Genomic DNA, 26,767 nt, shown 5'->3' on the forward strand with positions numbered 1-26,767 from the left:
TGCCTTGTTTGAACACTGTCAAGGTGTTCATACGAGGCAGTGTTATTACCAGAGAAGTACTAGTTTCTCCAGAAGATACAAACATACACATGCCAAGCTACTGCCTTCTCATAACTCCAAAGATTGTGCTGCGCAAGGGGTATGAGGATTTGAAATGACCATTTTGATTTTTGAAGTGACTAACTGCTATAAATAGAAGCGGCCTAGCTGCCTTCCTCAACAAATAAGCGAGATGTGAACTTTCCAGAGCCACCATTCAAAACCTACACGGGGTGGGTATATGATATTATATGATTTTCAGTGAGAAATAATCCAACTTGTAAACTTGTAAAATAAACTGGTAATTTGTAAAATAGACATATATTGTACATGAGGCAAGAACACAATTTTGAAAAATTTTGTGTAACTTGCCTTGAGAAATGGGCAGAGGCGGGTACATTTGACAAAAATAAAATCCACCTGTTGGTTCATAATTGATAATTAACCAAAACAGAGAATCATAATTTTACTTCTTTCACTGCTCGGCTCAAACCCAGGTCTTCATCTGGAAAGCATGTGGCTCTGAGCCAGTCTTCAAGTGAGTAACAACCAGCAGCTTGAATGTTACCAAACCAAGGATATTTTAACGATCAGATGATAATGTGAGGAGACAGGACCAGTCATTGGTAATGACTCTAAACCATGCTGCTCCCCTATGTGCCACCGGTGCGCCAAGTGACATTCTCTACTGCAAGGACACACTGTGTAGCTACTTTTGGTTCAATTACTGTATGTCATTAAACATAACTCCATACTTAGAAGTGTTTGAATGATCTGAATTTAAATGCAATTTTTTTAAAGCCCGGTTTGCTGATCTACCATCGATAAATCCTGAAAATACCACAATCATTTTAATCTGCAGGGGTGGATTGGTTCTAGTTATGAGTTAGTAGAGAAGTTGTATTTAAAATGGAGTTTCCTTGTTCACCTCAGCTCATGGAACACTCCCAGCATGGGAAATGGTCTACTGTGACAGGCTGAATTTCTAGCCTGGCAAACAGCATTATTCTCATTCCTGGTCCCATTGTCAGCTCTCATTGAAGTCTGCTGTCACGGACTGGATCCTGATGCTAAGCAGGGCTGCTGGCCTCCCTGCATGTGTCTATCTCTGTCTACATTCATACTGGCTGGCCAAAGTGGTGATGTAAGAAATAGGAGGTGGAGGGAAAGAGAGATGGACAGAAAGAAAGAAAAAAAAGAAAGAGTGCGAGAATAGCTGTTTTGGTCCCACAATGAACTACTCATCCACCATGAAGTGAGTAAAGAAAAAAAAAAGGAATAAAGAAAAAAGAAAACTCTCTAGAGCTCATCACTCATCCTGAGCTGGTGGAGCTAGACAGGTCTGTTTCCTGTTCCTAATATTCCTCATGACAGACTGTCCATTTACACTGCTGGCCTTGCTGATCCTGCTCTATCACTTTCAGGATCCAGGGATGAGTATACCTTAAACAACCAGTGAGGAAATTGTTTCCCTTTCTAGCCACACTGACAACATTAAATTGACTACTGGTCGAGGGTACTTGATGTTATACTGGCGGGCAAATAAAGTGTGTTTAATATAAAGCGGAGGATCTGAATTCAGTATTTAAGATGCAGCAGGCTATGGAAATTTTAGTTTAGTTCTACCAGTGTACCAGCAATCAGCAGTTTTTTTCTCCTTTTTTGCCTTCCACAAAATGATGTGTTGGTATGAGGGTGATTGTTAGTCTGCGAACACTGTAATGAAATTATTCTTAGATTTGGTTTGCTATGTTTCAAAAATCCTCTAATCATGTAAATGCATATGTGCAGCAGTGCACAAAATGTCCAGTCAAATCATCTGGAAATCTGGGTCTCAGGACTCCAAAGACTGTCGTTGTTTGTGTGTTACTGAAGACTGCGCCTTCAATAATACAACTACCCTTTGCTAAATTCCTCTGATGTATAAATGATGAGCTCTCAAACACGAAAAGCTTCCGAGGAGAGTTCGCTTGGTGCTTAGGCACTGAAACGGCAACCAGATGATAGATGGAAAGGTGCAGACCTTGTTCAAGCAGGACACTCAAATGTAAACAAACCCACAATCAGCTGCAGCACTTCAAACTTTTATGACTTGGACCAACAGTGTGAAAGCAGGAAATTCCAAAATTAGCAAAATGGAAACGACAGAAAAGTGCATCTATCTGCACTTCAGTAGATTCTAGAACAAAACAGGCCAAATAATTGGTTAAGCAGTTTTCTGATGTGGTTATCCTAGATAAACCACATTCTATCCACTGGAACCTGTTTTTTTTTATTTCTGATATCAATCAAAATTTTAGACCCAAGTGTATTTTACTAGTATCAGTGGGAGTATTTCTAATCCCATTGATTTAGAACTGATAAAGATTTTTAAAATATTTACTTTAAAAGTTAGAGCTTAAAACTTGGGGAACACCAGTAGACCCAGAATGCAAAAAAACCCCCAAAACATCACACTTACTAAAAAGTGATATTATGTATTAGTGCAATCATCAGGCTGATCTGTCTAATCTGAATTTATTCACAGGAATATTTTTGTTTCTCCCGAGTTGCCGGAGATTGGGTACAGGACAGCTCCCCCAGGTCTGGCTGCCAAGGATTTGGGCTTTTTCTCTCCTTCTCTGTAGCAGATCCTCTCTATCTCAGTCAGGCTGGAAGGGAAGCATCAGTGAGCTGCAATCTCCAGGTCTCTCCACAGATTTCCAAAAGGGTATAAATCCGGGCTTAGTTTGGGCCTCTCAAGTACATACAGAGACAAAGCCACTCCACTGCTGTTTTGGGGTGTGTGCTCTGAGCTCGTCTGTGACCCTCCACCAAGGTCTGAAGGTATGCTCACTCTGCAGCAATTTGCAGAGAATATCCCAATGGCCCAATGATCTTGTGGCCACTTTACCCAATCCACATGATGAACTCTGCCTGGCGTTTCATTTGTAAAACTGTGGCTGATATGACACTAACTACTAGTACAACAAAAGATGAAAACTGCATAACTTTAAAAATACCCCAATTTTGAAAACTGTCTTCATGTTCACCTACTTGCAATTTCCCTCTCTATAAATTGCAATAAAGTTGAAATGCTGCACATTCGTGAGCTCATATCACACCCTATTAACTCTCACGATTAAATGGCAAATGGAATTCCCATTGAGAATATTAATATGCACCTAAATCAGATTGTCATTCAATTACTTCTAAGGCAGAATGGGAAAGTTTGACTACAAATCTAAGAAGGGAAATTTCACTGACTGTGAAATTGATTATTTATTTATATTTATATATATATGTATATAGTTGGTGGTCACAGGGGTGGTATTCCTACTATAGGAAAATTGTTCATTGTTGGCTGAATATCACAGTGTCACAGTGAAAGCTTTCCAGTGACAGCTGCTAATTCAGAGAGACAGACAAGAGAGAAGAACCATTATTGAAATGAAAAAGAAGTGGCTGGATATCAAAATTGATGACAAGAAGCTTATTGCTGTACACTGGTAAACCAGAGGTTAGCCTGGTAGTCCTCAGAGGAGGAATTCTGCCTATGATTGGAGAATGCAACACCACTGATGCTGTTACCCTCAAGAGGAAGGGAAAGATCTGGCATTAAGCCACAGGACCAGGTAGGCAGGTCATTCCTGTCCTGTGTACATAGAAGCATATTAAATTATACACATTACCATTTGTGTATTTTGCCAGATTAGTAATTGAATATACAGTCCTTCAGACTCCAATCAACATTTAGGGGAAAACTGGGAAATGTGACATGAGGGTCACTAGGAAAGAGTTTTGAAATCAGAAGTATTTTGAGGCAATCAGGAAGGATGCCGGTTTCTGAAACATCACTGTGCATATTTTTATTGCTTTCACTATTCAAGAATTTTGGGATTGGTATGTGAATTCAAGGGTAGTTTAAACATTTCTGCCTTTATATCATCATATCTGTTATAAATATAATTCCATTATTTATATTTCTAACGATGCAAAGATCTAAGATACAGCATCACAGATCTCCTCTGGCATCAATTTTTAAACTACGATTCAACATATCAGTTGTAAAATAAATGACTGAGCAATTGCTTCAGTGCAAAGCAACAACATCACATCAAATCTAGAGTTTCATTCAAAGGCAAAAACATCTCTTTAGTAAAAAAACTTAACATTTCTGCATCCATTGCAGTAGGATCTGAGTGTTTGGCTTAAAATATGTCCATTCTTCCTCAAGCTTCAACAGCTGACTTTAGTGAGCTCTCATGACTGGCATGAGGGACTATCCTCTCAACCCCATGATTCCCTGCAACTCCATTGAAACCAAAAGACAAATGATCCCTTCTGTGTTCCACCACATCCAGAAAGGCATTTTGTCTACGTAATACAGAGCCAAGTACTGCTAGGACTTTAAATGGGAAATGGGCACTGCTTTATTATGCTGCAGTGCCTTGAAATGAATGTGGATAATAGATATATTCACAGCGGTATTAATATCCTCAGAGTTCATCTTTTTTTTTTTTCTTCCCTCATTCTCCATTTTCTCTCTCACAGGCTCCAAAGTACTTTGCCCTTGGCTATGCCTTATACTAAATAGATTTATGAGAACATTTGTGTCATATTTCCTCTTTTCCCGGATTGTCAAGACAGATTGTCAGTGCACCACTGATTGAGTGGAATCACCACACAGACTTAGTTCCCATTGTCAGGCCTGGGGGGGATTTAACAAGGCAAATTGGCCAATGACACTTCTCTCACGGCTTTGCTGCTGCTATTAAGATGAGGTCAGGGGTATGAAAATAGTAGATTCTATGACTACATTTCAAATGATTATACTCTCGATATCCAATAGTACATTTCATAAATGAATGTATGTACCTTCTATATGCAATACATGCAGTACATGTTCAGTATTGATTACACTCTTATTGAGTGGTATGTCTGAACGAGTCAGGAAGTTACAAAGAGAATACTTGTTTGTCAGGCAGATAGGGAGACGGAAGTTGATGGGAAATGCATTTGCACTGTTCAGTGGCATTCACTTATACCTTTGTCACCAAAGCCTTCACACTATTATTCTGGTAGCATTCAACAGCTAACTCATGTGAGTTATTGACGGAGCACTTTGGCTATGACTCACATGCTGTAAATCTTAAATGCTAACAAACTGATACCGTTTCTATATTTTCACTAAGAATATTGAAAGATTTACGTGTCATATTTCACCTTTTTCTGAAGGCCGACGAAAGAAACACTATGATGAAACAAAATGAGTTCATAATAAAGAAAAAAGGAAAAGAAGCGAAAGTAAAAATGACACTTTTTCTTTATGAAATTTTGAGTTTACAATGGTAAGCAAAGTTCAAAAACTACACTGCATCAATCAAACACGAAATTAGCGGCCAGTTTCTTTTGGAATGTCAGTCAAAGATCTCACACCAGTTTGGTGTAAGTCTGCCAGCAACAATGTTCCATTTAAGGATAGATTAAAATAGCAAATGAATACATGATAAGACAAATCCTGCTGTTTTCCTGTGCCACTAAATTTATCACTTAAGGCAAACAAAGTGTAAAACTTGTGTAAAACTTTATGGAGACAACACAATTTGGCAATGGCGATCTTGGGCCAATGGGTGTGACCTGTCATTTGAGGGGGGACTAAGATGACAAAAACAGAGCATTTTCAATGAGGAGGGCTGAGCCCCTGTTAGCTGCCTAGACCTCCTTCAAATCCTTCACCACTCAAAATGATTTATCGATAGAGATCCAAGATGATATAGTGGTAGGAGAGGCTGCCAATCCTCTGCTCAGAGAGAGTTGGAGCTCACAGTGAAATATGGAGTAGTTTGGATACAAAGCCAACAATAAAGGCAAAATTGGTCTCGTAAGAGGAGGAAACAAGTTAAATTTGGTGAAGAATCTTTCAGACAATAATCCTGATGTTTTCAAAAATAAAAAGGTTTATCTGTATCACGTCTGATAAATTATACCTGCATAAGAACAGCTTTTTCTATCAACAAGGCTTTTCACAAATCAAGTCATCTGTTTCCATGCAAAGGAAAGGGTGCAGCATAGGGATAATTACCATTTAATATTAATATTTATATAACTACTTGTCAATAACCTAATCAGAACTACGTTATATATTACTACTTGACCGTTCATGTATCTTTATAAAACTATGCAGTGTTTTCAAAAAATTCAATAGATAAATATTGTTGTGTAATGTTTGTTTTCATTTGTTAACTTAACAATGGTAAACATTTGTTGCATTTCTTGTCAAGACTAAACTTGAAATATTACTCAGTATCAAGCTTAAAGATTGTACTGTGACAACAGCTATAATTCAATAAGCTCCATGTGATACATCCCTCCACCAGCTCCATGACTTTAAAAAGATTCTGAGTCCCGAAAAAAAGCGTCTCTGTAGTAGCTCTTCAATGTCTGGAGAAAAGTGCTACTGTAGATACTGGTGAAAAATATTGTCAAGATCTTGTCCTTGTCTGTTCTTCAGGTTGTAATGATTTTGCCAGTATTCCTCAATCAATGGTTTTGAAAGAAAAAAATAGAGCATTTTCTTCACTTTCACTAACCTGAGGGCACTTGGTTTTCTCTCTAGAGAATAAAATGTGTTGAACAGAGAATGATAAATTCAGAAATAACTAAATCACCCAGTTTAGCCAGATGCGAGTGTATTTAAATGTATCTTAAGTTGAGATTTGAAAAAGGTGTTCTATGGCCTATGGTTTATACATTTGAAGCACTGAAATTCAGAAACTTCATGACTTAGGATTTATTTGCATGTTAAATATAGAACATGGACCAAGCTGTACCTGGCTTTAAAAGGAATGCATTTTACTGCTGATATTTTGTTTTGTTTTGTTTCAAAAAAGGATAAAAACACTGACAGTAAATGAAACAATGCTAAGTGCTGTTCTGTATTGTACTGAGTCATTACATTACTTTACATTCACACCTTTGTCCATAGCGACTTACAAATACAGCAGTGTTACAGTACAATAGATCCAGAGTACTTACTAAAATGTTTTCCTACATTTTTTAAAAATAATCTTATGCAGAAAAACTAATATGCCTGCAACAGAGAACTGGTTGATTACATGCAAATCATCTTTGTGAAGTAAAGTTTATATCTACTTAACATGGGTTCATTCTCATTTTGTGATTTCATGGAATATGGATGCCGAAAGGCTCCAGTGGTCATGCAAACTGTGTTCATGAAATGTTGCTATATAGCAGCTAGTTTGAGGAATTAAACAAAAGTAAAAACAAAAACAAAAACAGGCAAATTAAAGAGTTTAATTTCTAAAAGTGAAGTGAAAGAAAATTGTTTTCAGATACCCTTTAAATATTTTTAATTGGGCCCAAATTTCATTTAGATGTAAGAACAATTTGAGCTGCTAAAAATTTAGTGAATATCAAAACATACTTCTTTTACTAATATTTCATGCACAATTATTTCCTGCTCATATTTCACTGAAGTCATGTGTCAAAAGCACATCGTTTAAAAAAGGATGGCCCTTCCCCTTGTCCAGATCTGGAACATCTGCAGATTGCTGCCACTGCCTCCTTACATAATCATGTGAAATTTAATCAAAACTGACCTTGATACAGATAGTCTTTGATAATGGCTGAATCCTAGGAGAGAGGAAAACGCTCCTAAGGGAACATCTCTATGTGCTGGACTTAGTTATTGTTAACCTCTAGCTCCATCAGGCCACTATCCGCTCCCAGGCAAGTCTATGGACATACTGATTTCCCATGTAATAAGATATGCAATTACCTGTTTTTGGGTAACCTAGGATTTTAGAAAGGGAAAAAAGAGATGTTCCCTTATACACTGTTTACATTTTTCAGAGTCAATAAAATAAAGTGGTAATGCCAGAACTTTTGATTGCAGTGAACTACTCTAAGCTGTATTGTTGAGATGTAAAACACTATGGTCAAAGAAAATATTAGCTGGGCTGTTTTAGTCAAGCATGAACAATTGCTTTATCACTGCAGTTAAACCTGCCAGTGATCCATTTCATATTAACAGATACATAAAAGGTAGTAATACAGTAGATATCTGCATTAATTCAAACTAAGAGCACTAAAACAGGCTTTTATTGCTACCTGTAGCCATTATCACCAAATGCTGTAGTAGGCCACTGAGTAAAAAAGGAATAATTAGTGATGCAATTAACAATAATTGGGAATCATCCTTCATTTAAATAGTTAAAGGCTTTCTGCAAAAGTCACAGGAATTTTGAATTACTGTAGGAAACAGATATTCAACATTATGAATGGTGGCAGGAGAGGTGAAATAAAAACTGTGTCAAGATCATGACAATAGCAAGGTAGCACTCCAGTTTCTTAGAGAATGGAGGAGTGAAAGTCTGAAGCAGCCAATCAAGGCAGGAAAAATTATGATTTTCTAGGACAATTATCCAGGCCTGATTGCACTTATCAATGAGGTATATTAATTGTACAACTTTCAACCACTGTAGCTGGCCGTTTGATTACATTTGAATCCCCCCACATCACTGTCAGTGTCCCTTCAAGTCAACCCCTCCCCACAAGCCTCTGACAATCAACAATCAGAAATCACAGGCTTGGGCGAGAGGCTTTACACTGGTTTGTTCACATGAGATTTACAGCCCCAGAAAGCACAACAATATGGTGACTTATTTATTCCCTCACCAATGAGAAGATGAAAGTTTTACTGTTAACTATTCTACTTTATGTCTCGTATGCCATTTGTTTGCTTTTCATGCAATTTTATTGCATTGGTATATTAATTGCTTCATCTAGTCAATCTAGTATAAACATTTATTATAGTTTATATATATAATATGAACCCCAGGAAGAGTGGTTGTTGCCATGGTAACAGCTGATGGGTTTCCAAATAAACAATAAGGATGTTTCAAACTGTGGCTGGTTATATTAATAAATAATAAAGAGTCAGTTTCTACTGCACTCTTTAAAACAGACACTAGGCATTGAGCACTAAGTTGTGGGAAAATGGCTCCACCAGAAACACAGAAAGAGGGGGCTGGAAAAAGGGACAAATGTTAAGTAGAAATTCTAAAAACTGCCATCATGGGGCTTGACTTCATGTTATGAGTATACAGCGTATAAACACAGCTTTCTTTAATTTTCTACCACAAGCTTGTAAATGATCTGGAGGTAGTGGTAAATTATTCAGAGATTTTCTACTGTTCCACAGGCGGTAAAAGCTTTCCAAAGATATAGAAGGGACGACACATGGCCTCCAATCACTGTGTTCCTTTGTGATCTGCCTCAAAGTAAATCTAATAAAATTGATTTTTAGAGACTCATGAGATTTCATCTTTCCTTATGTACCCATAGCCTAAATATCCCAAAGGCAGTAAAATATATGGATTAAAAGATGAGTGTGGCAAAAAAAAAGTTTCTTAATTGTACAAAGAAAAAAAAGGAGATTTGAAATTTCCAAAGCAGCATCATTTACTTATTTAAAATGCTGACCTCCCTCTAATTCAACTCAGGATAGAAGTAGGCTTATTAGCAATTTCAGTGTCTCAAAATGTGTAAAGGAAGTCAGTGTTACAGTATCCCATTGAAAAACCTGTTTAATTGCATCTGATGATCAATGAAACGGGTGAAGCGTGGTGTGCCCAGAGTAAACTTTGTTTGCATCCTTACATCTTAAATACTTCCTGAGGGTTTTTTGCAAGAGGCATTAATTTACTGGCCTCAGTCAATTACCTAGCTTCTCTTTGCATAATTCATTGCCCAGAAATGGCAAAGTTGATATAATTCAAAATCTGTGCATATAGACGTCTATATATATATACAGAGCTTGAAGACTATTCAGTCCACTTACACAATGGCTGGCAGCCTCAGTCAAGTGCATAATTAGCTGAATTAGATTAAATAACCAATTATGAGACTAACGAAGTAAATAAGCCTGCAGGGATTCCACCAAATGCTTGAGAATAGAATTAGAGTGGAATTAGTTTATTGACAGGCTGAATGACAGTGTGGTCAGACAAACAACTCTATTCTTGTCACAAAGAGAGACCGCTAGCTGTCGTCAAGGGATGAAACAGATTAAGTAAAGTGTGAAAATGTTTTAGAAATAAACCAAAATAAATAAATGAATATAATGAAGGGTTATACACTGCACTGATGCATGGACATATCATGGTAGCTAAACTGCCTACAGCAAAGGCCATCTCCAGACTGTCTTCATTACCAGTCACTTCACTGTTTATAATGTACATGTGGGTACTATGACATGTGATGGTCTCAAGACAAAGATGTAGAGACATACCTTTGCTGGCACTCTCCACATGCTCCAGTTCATCTGGAAACCTCAAAATCTCTGGGTGATTCTCTTCACACTTCTCAGCCAGGAAATTAAGAAGTGTTGTGTTTTGACTGATGGATTTAGTGTCTCTGAGCTAAAAAGAAAAAAGAGAAAATAATTGATTAGCCTAAATTGTTATACTCATTTACTTGTCAAACATACTACACAGGGGTTTAATCAATGTTTTTTCATATCTCAGTTAAATTATTTGAACTACCCAAAATCTATAAAAAAAAATCCAGCCCATCTGGCAATGATTATTAAGCTCAGTGAAGCCACACATACGGTACTTAGAACACCCAAATCAAAGAACTAATTAAATAACAAAAACCAACAACTGCTAGTGATGCAACATATCCTGATTACCTTGATAGAAAATGTAATTCGGTTGAGATTATGTTTCCTACAAAGCGTATTTGCTGTCCATGTTTGCCGTTGTAATTTTTAGGTGAAAGGGTTGCTGATGATCAAGGTGCATATCACATAACCACAATGTCCATAGTTCAACTCCTGGTTGCATGTCACTCTCCCCAAGTTTCCTGGGTTAAAATAAATAAATAGAAATGCTAATGATGCTACTTTTAGTGTTTTAAATTTGTTTTTATTTAAGTGTGTGAAATGTGAATATTCATAACATAACTTGATTTTACTCCACAACCAAATCCCTCTGCACCCATGCTCATAAGCAAATTTAAGAACCAAGTACAAAGTCTATTCATGCCCTCTTAGGAGTACAAAAGTACAGTACTTGGCCATAAAGGCACCGCATGTAACACATACTGCTTAAGTGTTCAATCTACAGTCTCAAATGAGGGACTGGATGTAGGCACAGTATATGAGGAAGACAAAAGAATAAAACTCCATAACGATGAGACCTGCTGTCACATAATTCTGCGACAGAAAAGGAAGAAAAGTTTGAACAAAAGTACTGTACTGGGTTTGCCATGTATGTGCACGTGTGTGTGTGTTCATACACAGGAGCTGGAGTCTCCACATCAGTGCATAGGAAACTTGTTCCATATTCATTCCCCACCGTGATTGCCATGCTGTTTGAATGGCATGCTGGGAAAGCTAATTAGCACAACCCACCTCTGTGTACTCATACTGATAATATCCGTGCTGTAAACAGCCTGCAGTTGGACATGCCCACACATGTGCACATGCAAAGACACACGCTCACCCACAAGCACACACATTTGGCCAAATAGTGAATTGAAACAATTACAGGCAGTCAGAGGCATATCCTCGCAAAGCAACACAAAAACACACACATACTTTCAACAGATGAGGATCAATCATTTGCTCACGTTGTTGTAATCACAATTTAATTTCATGGATTTTAAATCTTAATTTGTTTATTGTTATACCCGAAACTGTTACTATACAAAAAAGTGCATCTCAGATATGCCGATTTCATCTGCTAACTAATATTAGTAATGTATTATAAAAAGAGGATAGACCGTGGAAAGGAAACATATATATATATTTAAGGAATTTTGAATGTTCAGAAACATTACGATTACTGAAACAAAAATTCTAAATAATGTGGTAGAGTGTATCCTGTACCTTGTAATATGTTCCCTATTGCTTCAATGATAAAATGTGCTAATAGTTTAGAGAAGTTTCTTTAACCTGAACTAATCAAGTGCCCATACAGGGAAGGCAAATGGGCACACTGTGGGGTTTTTATTGAGTATGGTGGTTATAAGTGGAGAAACCATGTGGTTTCAGGTAATAAGTTAGTCATTAAAATTATCTGATGAAACTGGAAGCATATTAGCATTGTGAGGGGAATATCACTGACATAATAAGACTGGATCAAGTCCACAGAGTATGTATAATCATTAATTCATAAACAGACCACTTTAACTGCTCTGCCAAAACCTGTACTTTTAATACAATATGTACAGTTCTAATGAAATTATTTGTACAGTATATTTAGGGATTAATTGTTTAAGTAATAGTGAAGATTGAGCTTTAAAAAAATCTTTTCAAACTACACTGAACAGAGACAGAGATTTTTATCTGGTAACACATTCTGTTGAGGACCTCTGTAAGGGTAGGGGGAATCCTCTATAAAGCCAAAGGCACTGATGTTATTTTCACTCTATTTTACATCAGAAATTTCAATCAATTCAGCTTTAAGGTATCATGAGAACTGTGCCAGCCGCTGTACAGTATCTGTGCACAGCTTGTATTGACCTGGTCTATGTCAAAGTTCAGGGCCATTTTTAATCCTAGTCCATTCCTTGTCCTGATCACTTTAGAATTTGTGATAAAAACTAAAAGTGAAAAAGGCTCTTACCATCAGAGTTTCTAAGCTTTGAAATGCTCTCCTTGAAGAGCCTAGGCTCCGTTAAGGCTCCCTTAAATTCTTTAAAACTCCCTTTATAAAATGCTTTTTTATAGCTGCCATTTTTTTACGTTACTTTTTTTAATGGGGCAATGGGGTGTTGCGTGTATAAAGTTACTCCTTCAAACAAATGTGTTCATTTTAAGTAAGTGGAAAAACAGTGATTCATTACCTTGTTGCTGAAAGCAAATTCTGGACAGTGATATTATTCAATCTTTCGTAACATAAATTGCCTTGAGGTAGTATTATTCCGAATCCCTCACCACTTAGTACAATACATACCAATACATTGTGCAGGGTATATTACAACAGGCTTCCACTTAAATTTCTATGTATAAAATAAATAAATAACACAACAATTAATTAATAACAGAAGAAGTAGCAATGGGAATATAGAACCCTCACACTAACAGCGGGATTGTCGGCCCTTAATTGCTCAATTTAACTTCTGTGGATGCAGCTGCAGCACAGGACACATTGAACATATACAGTAATTACATATTAAAGGTCTAGAAAGAAGAAACAGTACAAATATAAATAAAAAAGCACAAGGTCAATCCTATGTGAATGAGTTCTGTGAATACAAGAAACATAGTTATGCTAGGTTACCTTACAAACAGATGTACAGATGACATCAATTGTATAATAACAATGATAAATATAACAATAATTTCAAATGTGGAAAATGCTATATTTCAAAAGCTGGATACAAGGTCACACTGATGCTGGGTAGATAACTCCCTCTCACCAAGTCAAGTGCCTATTACATAGCCTGCTCTGTTCAACTTAAATTGAACACAAATCATTGCCATGTGTTCTTTAATTATTAAGCAGAAGCAATGAAAGTGTTTTTCCCTCAGTGAGAGAAGGATAAGGCCCAAGAGAAACAATATTTCTTTGTTTTTGAGTTATACAACAGATGGTTACATGCATTTATATTTCATTATGGAAAAAAGTCTCTTCTATACACCTAATTATCGTGCTTATTTTTATGCACTGTAAGTGTTTTCTTACAGTACAGGTATTTTGAAAAAAAATTATATATAGTAAAAAAATGTAATGTTACAAATAACACCTTGCCATTTGAAAAATGAGAAATAACATTTACCCGTAAATTTAATAACTGCCATCATATCATTTACTCACATCTTTCTCAACTAAATTATGGAGACATGACAGCCACATTTCACAGCTGTCCTTTTAAACCCCGAGCAGATGTTTAGCTTGCTGAATGTATGTGACCATGCTGACTCCCAGGAGATTTGTGTGTCCTTGGCAGGACGAGGGGCTATAGTGGAGGGCTGAAGGCGAAGGTGGGTCAGCCTGTGCCCTTCCCCTTGCAGCTCATTCCCATCATCAACCTCCTCCTCCCTGATGAGCCCATTAGGTACCCTAGACCTGCCACCCAGGGGGCCATTTACTTGATTGACTAAAGTGAGAAAGCAGACTTTTTTCTTGTCCATCAATAATGGCCCAATCAGCCCCCTGAGGCGTTACCAGGCTCTACACTGACACTCCACACTGATTCAGTCAGCCTGCAGGAATACCAAAGGCACACTGGATTCACCATACTAAAGCCCTTTTCACACATGGAACATGCAAGACTGTTTGCTTCAAACGTGTGTAAGGTGGTGGCTTATGGCATTCACACTTAAGCTCCCCATATAGAAAAAGCCAATGTTGAGTGTTTTCACATGACATGACTGATCCATTCGACATGATTGCTGAAAGAAGATGTTTTTTTTTTTCTTCTTCTCTACTCACAAGACTTGTAGCACTGCTACAGAGCAGCAGAGAGTGTGAGGATGACACTAAAAAAGAAGACCTTTATATATATATATATATATATATATATATATATATATATATTATATATATATATGCCTAAAAAATGGATTTTGCAAATTATTTTAGTTGTTAATCCCCATGGTTTGATTGGCAACCACAGGCAGCGCTGGGAGAAGGCTTGCTCCTGCTTCAGCCCCCCCATGAGTCTTCCAAGCACTCTGTAGGCTGCCCAATAAATATTGTCATCAGTTTTATCAACACTGAATACTGTTGTAAGCAGTTGGCATGAAAAGTTGAACATTTAGGGGCATCTTGGCTGACAGCGCAATTTTATTTATTTATTTATTTATTTGAATGCGTTAAGTGTATGAGCGCGTCCCAGGAAGGGGTTTCCTGGGATTTTCTTTTCTTCCCCCTAAAATGTAAGGGGAACGGATTTTTTTTTTTTTTTTTTTAACTTTTAAAAATGTGCTTGATTTAAACAATTTGAACCTGACTCATTTACATCAGTTTCTAGGCTCAGTTAACGTAGAGAGCATTTTGGCCGTATTCAAAACTTATAACATTTAAAGAAAAGCCACTGTCAAGCTTCTGTCTTAAACTAGAAAAACATGTCACATTACACTAATCTATGTGTACAAATTATAAATAATAATAACTTACTACTTTTAGAGCCACCTTGTTCTTGTGATTTAAGTACTATTTTTAAATCCAAGCTTATCACCCTGTTTTTCATTGTTTGTTCATTCATTCATTGTGACGTGATTAACATTAGCTTTGTCTGCAGTGGCTGACACTTTCTTCTCTTACCTTAGCTGAAGGAACCTTCCTCTCAGAACAAGGTGCAGGAAAACCTCTTGTCTCACTGCCTGCCTGGTGTAAGTTTGAGCGAGTGTGTGTGTGTGTGTCACTGAGCAGGTCTGCTTCAAGAGCTTTGTTGTGCTTAGTATAGCTGTGTGTGCATTGCTGCCCATCCTCTCTTTCACACCTTTGCAGGCTGTGATTTTACCTGGCACTGGATGTGGGTGCAGCCTTTGCTGGCTCAAGTTCCATGCCTCATAATGTTTGTGTCATTTGTTGTGTTGAAAGCTGTTTTATTTGACTGTTGCTTAATCAGATATTAGAATAAAAAAAGAAAGTGTTGTCTGCATCAAAATCTAATGTAAATCGGTGGGTTTATACTGGTATTTTTAAAAATTCACTTGCAATCACATAATTTATAGTATGAATGAGATGTCTACAATCTAAAATCAAATCACTTTTTCAGAGTCAGCTTTCATATTAATATCACCTCATGTTTCACATATTTTCATACAATGGTTTTTATCTGTGTTGTATAGCGTGGTGGTGTGTTACCTTGCAGAGGAAGCTGACGTTGAAACCAAATGTCTGGGCATTCCTTGAGCCAGCGTTCATGTAATTGCCAACCAGCAACACAAACTCCAGGAGTTTGCTAAAGCCTTCACTCTTCTTCACCTCCTCACAGGCGAATGTCACATTCATGATGTCTGGCCGGATGTTATTCACCTGCTCCTCAAACGTCAACTTGAACAGAATGCCGTTAAGGCGAGGCCGTAGGAGCTTTACTGAACTCATCTGAGAATTTTAAAAAAAGAAAAAACATATAATGTAAGTGGATGGTGTTGTACACAGTATATACAAATGACCACTAGCATGTTCAGCCAAGTAGAAAGTCTCAAAGTTCTTTGTTTTCACCCAAGTAGATTTTTTGTTTTAACTTTAAGGTACTTCTTTTTCACTTCATTAGTGTACCTTCTTTTATCAGGCCTCCTGGATTTTTTTTTTATTTATTAGCATGTTACTTTTCTTGTGTTTTGTTAATACTTGCACAAACCTTTACATTTTTGAGAGGCACAAAATTTTCCAATGCAAAACAGACACTTCACAAAAACTTAAAAAAAACTTTGGTGATTGCAAAGCAAGTTGTGGCTCACTTGACATGCAAACTACATTTCCAGGCCAGTGCATTTGTTAGACATAGATGGTCAGACATCCAACTATGAACATAATGTAACTGCATAAAGGCATGAAAGGCTTTGTAATTGTGACTATTATGGTTCTCAACAATGCATTCTGCTCCTCACAATCTCAGAGATATTTGAAAATTATTTTAGGATATGAGCTGCTTCAAGAACTTTTCATATGGTGAGAAAACAAAGAGATAAAAGAAATCCTTGCCACCGTCATGCTGAATCTCCACTGTAATTACTGCTGTGACTAGTTTTAATGAACTGAAAATCAAAACCCTCTTTAGCAAATGGAATTAACCTGTTTCCTGCCTCCCTCCTGACTTTCATATGGATAAAGAAACCTCCCATTAAACAGATTTGTCATAAATAAATAATATAACAGCCTCAATCAATACTTGTGGGCTTGGGAGTGGAATCACTGAAGCCAGGGGGGAAAGAAAAAAAATGAGAAAATGAGAAAAAATAGCTATGAAAATGGGAGGGAATTAAAACAAATAGGGTTTTGGCTGTAAGATATGTGGCAAAGCAGCAAGCACAGACAAATTCTACAGATTGCTGCATAATCCGGTGCTTGAAGGCAACCTTCAGATCCAGCCCATAATGTTTCATTACTGCTTAAATTTATTCATGTGTATGGGCAAGTTGTCTGTGAGACAATACCCCCCCCCCCCCACTCTCCCCCACACCAACATTCCCACCCACCTCAATTCCTTGCACACACGTGCGCACACACTCACACACATAGGCACACACACTCCTCCCCTCTCCCTCACTTGAATTGATTTGTATACAATGAGCAGAAATCACAATGAAAGCGAGCACGCTGGTGACAGCTCTGGCAGAGAAAAGCCTGAACATGGCTTATTTCCCAGGGGAACTAAATAGCTCCGCATTGAGGAGCTACTTCATCAGTGGGGAGGTATATGATCACAACATTGGTGAGATCACGAGGGAAACTGCCACCCCCTGCTTCATTACATCTCCTAAAAGACATAGGCAAAAAAGCCTTTAAAAAAGCCTTTGATCTAATTGAACATTTCTTTTGTAAAACTGTGTAATGCATCTCTCTCATCTTCTTGTAAAGTTAAGTTAAAAGATAACACTTCCTTTTACAGTTCCCTAAAGTGCTGGGTATTCACGTGGTAAATGGATGGCAAGAGCAGCTAATTAAAAAGTAATTACAGCTGTAACTAAGTGAAAAGGTCTGAGCAGCTTGATGATGTACCTTCCTACTACTACAAGTGATTTACAGTACAACAATTCTCTTCAGTCATCATCAGTAGTCTGAGTCTGACCATGTGTTTTGTTTATTTATTTATTTTTAATAAGAATTAGAGGTTGGTTAAAAATGGTTTATGAGACACAAGAAACATGTTTCTCTCTGTGTTAAGCAGAAAAGAAATTGAAAAACAAAATCAATTATGCCAATGAATATGATACATCTAGCAGAAGAATTGCAGAATTGCAGGGCCTCAAAATTTTACATACTCCATTACAGCTGTAATTACCTACTAATTATTACATATTTATCTGGTGAGAACATGCTTCACGAAAACAAAGATAACTTATGGTTACACATCAAGTTTACAGTGCTACCCAAAGCATTATTTTTCCTAGCACTGCAAAAGGTAGAACTTTGGCTGCTCATTGTAAATCAATTAGAGGATTGGGATACATCACCAAGCTGGTTGACTACAGCTGCATGTGTTTCAAAGAACTTTATTACAGACAGGATTCATAGCCTTAGGGTATGATTTTATCATGAGACAACATTGACAGTCGATGTCAAAATATGGCATTCACTGAGTTCTCAATGCTGAATCCTAATCAAAAATGATTGAACTGTTCTTTGCCTGAGTCAAAAGTACTTCTTTTTTTAATCATGGCCTCTGTCATCTGGAACTTGGGGTACCATTTTTTCCAGTATTTTCTTTTTATCAAATATGCCCTTTATACTGTTATTTAGATTAATTAAACATTGCTGCAACTCTTGGGGATGCATTCCCCTACATTATTAATTTCTTAATTTCATAGTCCTACCTAAACCACTGTTCAAACACAGGAAATTGTACTCACCACAATGCCAAACTGCTCCGACTCCACGAGCTCTTCATATTCACCCTTTAGTTCCGCTAGCGCATTCAGCTCTTTCTGCTCTGGCAGGTTCTTTATCAGGTTCTACAAATGGGAGAACACACACAAACACAGACAGACACACACACACACACACACACACACACACACACACACACACACACACACACACACACACACACACACACACACACACACACACAGCTACTGTTAATGCAAATCTTATTTTCTGTCCACATCAGGATAAAAATCACCTCACAGACAAGGATCAGGGTATCTTACACAGTAGGAGGAGAAAAGAGTCCATTCAAGCAAAGAGTGAAGTTGCTGAGCGTGTTCCTGTTCAACTTACCTGGTTAGCAAACTGTTTGAAAAAAAAAACTTTTTTTTTTGTCTGATATAAACAAACACAGTTTATTTATATCAGACAGCCATTAAAGAAGCGCATGAACTTCTCTGATAAACTTTATGGAGCCATGGCAGAATAATCATTCACATAAGGCTTCTCACAGATTTGTAAATTAATACAGAGCATATAGAAAACCTTGATTTCTAACACTGTCAAAACAAACACTTCATTCCATATATTTATCTTTATTAGTGCAGATTTCACTCAGAATGCACAGCAGTGTGCTGATGGTCTGGTAGGAGGGAGAGTAGATAAGGTCACATAATCACTGCTCGCTGTTGGCTCTTTACTGTGACAGTAGTCGTCCTTAGCCAATTACTGAACATGTCAGGAACCTTCAGATAACTGACCTTCTACTGCATAATCCACATCACCTTGCAATTGCCTTAAAAATACATGCAACAGGTTTCCCATTAATTTAGTACTTCTCTGTTAAATTGCCCTTGTAGACACATAAAAAAAGATGCTGCTGCTGGTGGTGAGGTTGAAGATTAGGATGGAGATGAGGAAGATAATGGGAGGGGCTGTGTTTTCTGTAAATGTTAATTGTTTGTGTGAAGGTCAGCCAAGTTAATAAAATTGACCACAACGACTTTTCCCCTCTTTTTCTCAGAGGAGAAGAAGAAGAAGAGATGCCCTTTTCCAGGTCTTCACAAAGCTTCCTTCCTCATTAGCTCCCCAAATTTATTCAGCAGGAGCGGACTGGCGCAGGGTCATGTGGGAAGACGAGAATCCAGACAGGGAAAACAGAGAGCAGACACAGCTACTGGGCCACAGGCCTGGCTGACCACTTTATAGACCTCAGCAGTCATCACGGGCACCACGGCCATAGTCTACTGCCCACTAATGATGACATCTCTGTCCTTCCCTCAGGGAACTCAGCAATATAAAAAGTAAGCCATAATGCAGGCCTGGCATTCCTGTTTGGGAGGGAGCCATTATATCAAATGTTGCTTGCTTTTGCTGAAGCCCCAATTAGGGTCTGTGGCAAGCAATGGTGCCTTGATAATGAAGGCTTTTGATCATATCAGCAGAAGCAGAAAAGATGGCTGATGATATAAAAAAAGAAAAAATATATATTTGTGTAATTGGAATTGTATATTGGAGCTAAATGATGACTGGGCATGTTTCCTTTTTTCCCCTTTGGGCCACAACAATGGATGCTCTGTACATAGCACAGGCCCATAATGCTGCTAATTATTCACTCATGACCTTTCACATAGACAGTTTCAGAAATCTGATGACTTTTTCATTAAGCCTGTTATTACTTTTCATTGTTACATTTAAAAGTTGACTAAAATGTGTGTATAGCTGTTCCTTAAAATCTTAACAGATTTAGTTTTTTTTATGTAGACTTTAAAATGTATTGTATTAACTAAATAAAAATGACCCAATCAAATATAAATATTGGTAATTCAGACTGAAGTGTATGTTAGTATAATAATAAATCTCCAAATGGATAAAAGTGATCTGCCAGTCTGCGAGGGATGTGAGAACAGGTATTTCCACCTGTTGGTCATTTCTGCCTGACACACCACTGACGGTGCCATTGTGGTGGCTGCAGAGTCATCAGCCGGGAGCCACCCTTCACTGATGTTTCACTCTTTTAACCACGGATCATCTCGAGGTGGTGGAGCAGTGGTAGGGATGTCTTCACCCAGCCCTGGGATCTTTGCTTTCTCCACACCTTGTCCTTTCTTTGGAGCCAGAGCCAGAAGCTCTTGTTATTCCACCAGTTCTTTAAAAGCTTTCCTCAGCTTGGAACCCGTGAAGCCAAGAGATTTCAGGAACCGCTGGGTGGAAGTTTGAGTGTAGCCTCAGCAACCAGCAACATAGGTGAATGCCTTCTATTGTGTTTGTACTTGTCCTTCTTTCTCTTGAATGTAGCCTCCTTGAGTGTTCCACTCTCCTCCAGGTGACATGAGGGACCATTCCCTTATGCTGCTGCTCTGAGCCTCACCCCTTGCCTGAAAAACTGGACCATCCACTGCGATGTTACTGGGCTGGCTGGCTTGGTTTCCAGCCTGCATGCCTCCAGGATTTGGCTATCTTACACAGGACCCACTTATGGTGTCATCCGCATCGGCACTAAGCCAATGCAGCCTTGCAGCCAGAAGGGTTGTGCTACAAGCTTGGATTCAGAAAATTGCAGAGTCGATGGGTCTTCTCTGAGCTGAACCAGAGATGAGGGTGTTTACCATCTGCACCGCATTCCACTTCCATCCTGAGTGTACTTGGGTCTTGGTGTTTTGGAAAGACAGATCAGGTGAGTTGTTCAGCTAGAACATGAGCCTCACCTTCTCCTGTTTATAGTCCAAGCTAATGGATTTCAGTGGAAGCTTCAGGGTGTTTCTCACAAACAGTGCCACGCTGGAAAAGCATTGGAAGGCACAGACATTTACGAATGTAGTGATTGGCTTTTGAGTCTATTTTCAGAGCTGTTGTTGAGATGATGTCACACAGCTTCAAGGGCCACATCAGATTGTGGTATAAGATGAACTGGTAACACCAGACCTTGAATTTCTCGCTGTTGACTGAGATGGAGATGGGATGGATTGGGTTTTCCAGGCAATGGCCACCAGCTTCCACGAAAGCTTCAGGATTCTAGGGCAGTTCTTGTATACTTTATAGGGTATGCCGTTTGATCCGGGTGCTCATGGGGAGTGGTGTCAAACTGCAAGGAGTTCTTGGCTGGGCAAGCTATGTGCCCTGGTAATTTGAAGGGGCTCTCCTTTTGGCTGTCACCGAGCTGGTCTTTGAAGTATTCCTCAAGCTCCTGCTCGGTGGTCTGAACTGTCCCGGTGTTCTTCTCCTCCAGCAGGCCTGGGGCATACTTGAAGGGGTCCTGCATGAAGCTCACCCTTTCTTTCTCCCTGCGGCTTCTGAATTTCCTGATCCTTTCAGCTCACCTCGGGTGTGTGAGCCTCACTTTGATCTGGTTCCACAGGTTCCTCAAGCCCTCCTTTGTGAGTTTAATATAATGTATATAAAATTCTTCTCTGGACACATTAGCGGCTGAATTAGTAACATAGTTCTTCTTGACAGTGTATCATTGGTTCTGTATAAAACAACATCAAACCATTCATCCATTACAATAATGACTGCACTGCAAATATTGTTTTCAAATTATTTAGGTAGTCCTCCTCTGGCATTAGGGTAATGTTTTCACCCTTATAGTGCATCTTTCCATTAGATTTCACTCTGGTTTGGCATGATATAGAAAGGAACGTAAAGTGTCCTTGGTAAAGTCTTCACAGTACATTCACTCTGTTGGTGAATGTATTCCAGTCCATTTCTAATTTTGTATGTTTACTTATTCAGTGAAACTGTGCTTTTTATATTTGACAGTGACTTTGGCATGCAGAAATTCATGGTGGCATACAGTTTGCAAACATACACAGACAGAGCTCAGAGCATTCACTGGATTTGCCATGTTCGTAAAGAGGTGAAATCATTCTAAAGCATTTCAAAAATGATACAGCTGAATACAGCTGAAAAACACAGAAATGGAAAATTGAATCCACCTTGTGCTTGTCATTGCATTTGTCTGTCATCTTGTTAATTATCAGAAACCCCACAGAGCACAATTGACACAAAGGCAGCACCATATGTGTGGCAATGTGGGAGACTGGGTGATGATGCTGGGCCAGACTCTGCACCACAGGCCACCAGACACACACAGCAGTCTAGGAGAGATTACTGGAAGTATGCTAGCAACACTACACATCCATTTACCGCCTTGGGCGAAGATGAAGGCACTACATATCAGTACATGTGCCAAGATATAGCAATCCACTAGCAAAACAGCAAACAGCAACAGCAAAATTTGGTTGTTCAGGTAAAAACTTTATATATATCACTTGTTAAAAAAAAAAAAAACAATGAATAAATTTGAATTGGACTATTGATATGACTGGAAAATTAGGCTATTTCACCACCCTGCCATGTTTTATTGCAGATACAATGTTGTGATGAATTTATTTCTTTGAACTGACCTCTTATTGTAGAAGTAACTTCAACACAGATTTAGTTTAGTCAAAAAAAAAGGTACCCATGTCATGTTTCCACCAAAATTTCATGAATTCACATGTCATCAGAAAACAAATATTGACAGTAAGGTTCCTGCCAAGGTCCAGGTCAAAATTTGCAACTGTACACATGGATTTCTTCTCAATAGGTAGCTCTTCAGTACGTGTGTTTTCTTCCTGTTTGCTTGGAAATGCTCGCAGAGTCTGAGCATTTCAATTGCCCCAACATTCAAACAACAGTTTTAGATTTATTCTTCCTCTGCTGACTGTCACGGTTCAAAATCTTTTCACAGTTGCAGTAGTATATATTTTTATGTATATTTTTATCTGCCTTTTGTAAATCCCATATGTGATCCTGGATATGTTTTACCTGCCAATCAATCATGTGCTCAGTTTGACAAATCAGAACCAATTAATATTTGTCAGGGACAGCGGTAGTCCAATAACACATGCATTTGCACAATTTATTTCCAATCAGTGTGAAAACCTGTGAATACATTGTATGCTCACTGGTCAAAATGTGGTCAATTTCAATTTGAAGAATAATCACAGCATAGAGAATTTTTTGGTTGTTATTCTACTCTGAAACAGATTAGGATATCATTGCGCATAATACGCAATCAATTTATTATAGATTTACTGTTCACAGGTCAAGTCAAGGACTCAGAGAGCCTCACAACATTGTTAGTGGTGTTTTCCCCTCGCCTTCAGTTGGAACTGTATATTTTTTTTTTTTTGCTGTATAAACAGTATACAAAAAAAAAAAAAAACTGCGGTAAATATTGTCAGAAATAGTTCCACTACTGCTACCCAGACTGTGAAAGGTCTGTACTTGAGCAATGGAAGCAGTTGTGAGGGTAAAGGAGAGTGTTAAAGTAATGAGATACAGGTTACGGTTCACTAAACATTTGTAGAGGATGACAGTATCTGCAGGGCTTTCACTTCCATACTTTGATCTCTGCTGCTGTCAGCCAGCTTCTAGTGAATGAAGTTCACAGTTTCACAGCATTGGCGAACCCATGCCAAGTTAATACAGTTTAAAAGGAGGGGGGTTTAGGCATCAATAAGGCATAAACTTTACCACACAGTTTACAGCATTGCTTGCTGGTAAAAACAGCAGGTACAGATGCAGTGCAACATAAAAGGGTGAAAGGCATGATTATTCAAAATATAAAAATTACTGAAAATGAATTCATGTATATATGTATACATATTCAAAGTTGGAGAAAAAAAAAACAATGTCAAGTCAACCTGCATTATCAGCGTGCGCCTTATTTTGTGTGGAACAGGACGTGCAACATCTACCACACCTAATCTACAACTTCGTGAAATACACTTAGGGAACAGAGAAGCATACTCCCAACAGTATTGTTAAAATGATAAAGTTAACAAAGAAACTTTAAGATACAGTGTGAGACAAGTCAATTGATAAAGCCTTTCTGAGAGCAATAAAGTCTTCATTAAGCTGGGTTAAATAAAGGAGAAAAGAGGGAGAATCACCTGACGTCTAAAACATGATCTGAATAAACGGTTTTCCTCTATACAAGGCTGACGAGAGGTTTACAACAAAGACAGAAGAGGAGCCATGTCTGCCATGTGCTTGACAGATGTGATTTTCTCCTTTTAATTGATTTTCTCCTCAATTTTGGGAGACAGAGAAATGTGGTATTCTGCCCAGGCTTTGTGATGAAGAGCAACGAGGGACTGCCATCTCCCTACCGTGACATCTCCGCAGGCTCCCTACCTGGCTCATGGCAAATCAGTGAAGACTGCAGTTTGAATCAATAACAAAATAATAGACAAATAAGAAGGCTTCTCAACATTCTACAAAGCTTACTTCTCAAACCAATGCTTGACAGTTTCAAAAAAGACATTATGTGCAATTTCAAAATGTTTTTTTTTTCTTTTTCAAACTAAGCTTAAGAGTCAAAAGAGAAAATAAAGTCACTTTACACAATAGTTTGTGGGTGTGGACAGCATCTATCTCAAACAAAAAGGTTACTAGCACAGAAGTGAGTACTGAATGTGTGGAACAAAGGCTATCAAGTTGTGTTTTTGTTTACAAGAATGGGTACAGTTTTGACAGTTCCCTCTAAAATGGAGTTCAGTGCCATCCAAATGTAACACGTTCTGTTTGAATATTTCACATTTTAAAATAACAACATGTTAAAAACTACATCTGTTTAATTTGAAATCTCATGTGAAGCATTTTCGATTAGGTTTCTCTCTTTATCTCATAAAATGCTCATTAATTGAGATTTTACATTTTAAACAATCAAGCCAAACATTAGAGGAGTAACTTACTCAAGAAAGAAGAGAAGAAACATCAACAACAAACTGCAAATCTTGTCTCAAAGGTAAATATGTTAAACAATGAACATCAGTCATAAAGGCTGGTGTAGTCTTACAGAATCTACACCCTGCTAAAGCACACAAACACCTCAAATCTCACTATGAGCAAAGCTACAGTGACAGACTGACAGGCAACAAACTGAGTGTGACAGCTTCTAAAATCGCATTAAACTAAATGAGAAATGTAGTTTGAGAGAAAGACACAAACACAGTGTGAGAGAGGGGAAAAAAGGCTGAGAGAGAGAGATAGAGGGGGGAGGGATTAATTTGAGGGTTGGGGCTGGAAAACCTGACAGACTTAGTGTGACATTAAATTTGTCTTTTAGAAGGAAATATGGAGGAATTTTTTAAATGTGCACACCTGAGCACTTACATTTACCATGGAAGGTGTGAAGCAAGATTAAGAGGGAAATCAACAAGGCGTACAGAGGGCTCACATTGAGCAACAAAAGAGATAAGCAGAGAGATCGAAGAGACAAAAACAAAAATGAGTAACAGAAAAAACAACTAAAAGAGCTGAGACAAGTGATAAACAAAATGTTTCTAAAAGCCTAACCCACTCTCACTTGAATTTGTTGTGAGCCCTCAATATTTACAAATAAATCTACCTTTCATAAATGAACTGAAAGGGAACTATGCTGTAGTAAAATGTGAATACATAATCATCTATGAAATAACTGTTTTTACTTAATACATAGAAGACAAGCTATGTGCATTTCCTAAAAAATAAATATGTTGAGGTGGAAAGAATGGATGAACGTTACTGCACTGCATCAAAATTCTTTCTCATTGGTGAATATTCCTCTTTTACAATGTCTAATACACTCATCCTAACACTCTGCTGGTATATGAGACTATAAATCAAAAAAGAAGAGAGCTAGCATGCAAAACAGTAATAGAAATTAATTTGTTTGTGGAGTCTGCTGTCTGAGAGTGTCTCTGTGAGTGATGTGCCATCTGTCACAGAAACAAAGACACTGAATTGGAGAGTGAAAACAGAAAACTAATTTTTACTCGGTTAAGAAAATACAGCACCCAGTGTGCCTGAGGAGAAGCTGCATGGACTCCATCTAATCAAAATTTAACTGTTGTGCTGTATGCTGAGTGTGTGTGTGTGTGTGTATGTGTGTGTGTTTGTTTTTAATCAATATTCAACCTGAGGACAGAGTACCTGGCCTGGACCCTGTGGCTAGAGATCAGCATCGCGGTGATGATCAGTGAAAAGTACATGTAGTACCTTGGGTCCTGGCCATCAGTTTCTGAAGCGCATTTGATAGTGCACTAAGCCAAGCCCCCCCTCCCCAAACCCCCCTTACTTTGTTTATTCAATACTTCTCCTTTTCTGTCTTATTTTTCCAGCCCTACCAAATCAGCATAATGTAT

The 26,767-nt window shown here is 38.1% G+C and overlaps 1 protein-coding gene across 7 annotated transcripts in view; it reads right to left on the reverse strand.

The window, feature by feature from the left end:
- Positions 1 to 26,767, reverse strand: part of diaph2 (diaphanous-related formin 2) — a 372,649-nt gene that overhangs the window by 142,205 nt on the left and 203,677 nt on the right. For all 7 annotated transcript variants that reach the window (XM_041047578.1, XM_041047581.1, XM_041047580.1 and 4 more), the window contains 3 exons: positions 18,578 to 18,679; positions 15,867 to 16,106; positions 10,334 to 10,463 (listed from right to left, as the gene is read on the reverse strand). In XM_041047578.1, the coding sequence (XP_040903512.1) occupies positions 10,334 to 10,463; positions 15,867 to 16,106; positions 18,578 to 18,679 (472 nt within the window). The remainder of the gene's footprint in view (positions 1 to 10,333; positions 10,464 to 15,866; positions 16,107 to 18,577; positions 18,680 to 26,767) is intronic.

The sequence above is a fragment of the Toxotes jaculatrix genome, chromosome 10 (genome assembly GCF_017976425.1).
Source record: "Toxotes jaculatrix isolate fToxJac2 chromosome 10, fToxJac2.pri, whole genome shotgun sequence".
NCBI classification, from domain to species: Eukaryota; Metazoa; Chordata; class Actinopteri; family Toxotidae; genus Toxotes; species Toxotes jaculatrix.